This window comes from Aphanomyces astaci (assembly GCF_000520075.1).
Source record: "Aphanomyces astaci strain APO3 unplaced genomic scaffold supercont1.100, whole genome shotgun sequence".
Lineage (NCBI taxonomy): Eukaryota > Oomycota > Saprolegniomycetes > Saprolegniales > Verrucalvaceae > Aphanomyces > Aphanomyces astaci.
This window is the reverse complement of record NW_009798363.1, coordinates 233,056-233,976: the sequence shown is the minus strand read 5'-3', so window position 1 is coordinate 233,976 and position 921 is coordinate 233,056. Positions and strand designations below refer to the sequence as shown.

The following is a 921-nucleotide window of genomic DNA, read 5'->3' as shown; positions in this document are numbered from 1 at the left end:
TCAGGTACAGGCCATTGCGCTTGAAGTGGATGGTCTCCTCGTTCAAGGACCAGTACTGGTTCTTGTTGACGTCGTGGGGATGGCACTCCCACACTTGGACCTTGCGCTGGGGGTCCGTGGGGTCGGCGTCCAGACACACGTTCGGGTGCGTGTCGTGCTTGATGCGGTGGTCGGCAAAGTCCACGTGCCACTTCTGGTTGCTCTTAGCGCCGTCGCACAGCGACGTGTGAACCCAGTACTTGCCGACCTTGAGGTACGCGTCGAGGCAGTTGCGCACGTTGCTTTGGAGCTGGCGGGTGCTTGTTGTACAGCCACTACTCGTTTTCGCTGGTGTGTCTCTTCGTTGCACTAAACCTGCATGTTGAGACTACGGAGGTTTCGTTGGCTTTTCAATCTGTCATATTGTCAAATCTATTTGAACCTGGAGCCATCAGCAGAATCGAATGTCCTGAGAGAATGGATGAAAGAACCGCCTAAGCCAATCAAATCACTTTCTGTCAAGTTTCTACCAATCCAAACGTTTGACCGCATTGGGCAAAACCACACATAACGTAAATGACCAATTTATGATCACTGTACCAATTTATGATCACTCCCATTGTGCCAATACGTCGGGATATTTTTTGACCCCAAAGCCTCCAATAGATTATACTGAATGAACTCGATACATTACACACGCTAACCTTGCCGAATCATCCGGACATTCGCTTTGAAAATGGGTAAGTTCCTTGCCCTGCCCCGCAGATAACCTAAAATAGCTAAATGCTTACTAGTATCATGGATAGTATGGGTGCTTGTCAGGGAAATCACAGGTGTCGAAGACGACACAGACCTACCGTATTCCCCGTCTAACTGTACCCAAGCATTATCGTTACCCCATACCATAACGACTCGGACAAATATTTGCTGGATATGTGCTTC

General features: G+C 49.0%; 1 protein-coding gene across 1 annotated transcript; it reads right to left on the bottom strand.

The window, feature by feature from the left end:
* Positions 1-42: 42 nt before the first annotated feature.
* H257_17219 (hypothetical protein) lies at positions 43-431 on the bottom strand (the record flags this gene model as incomplete). Its single annotated transcript, XM_009845922.1, has 3 exons — positions 43-55; positions 87-348; positions 422-431. The coding sequence occupies 3 exons, from the start codon at positions 429-431 to the stop codon at positions 43-45; spliced, it is 285 nt and encodes a 94-aa protein (XP_009844224.1).
* Positions 432-921: the final 490 nt, after the last annotated feature.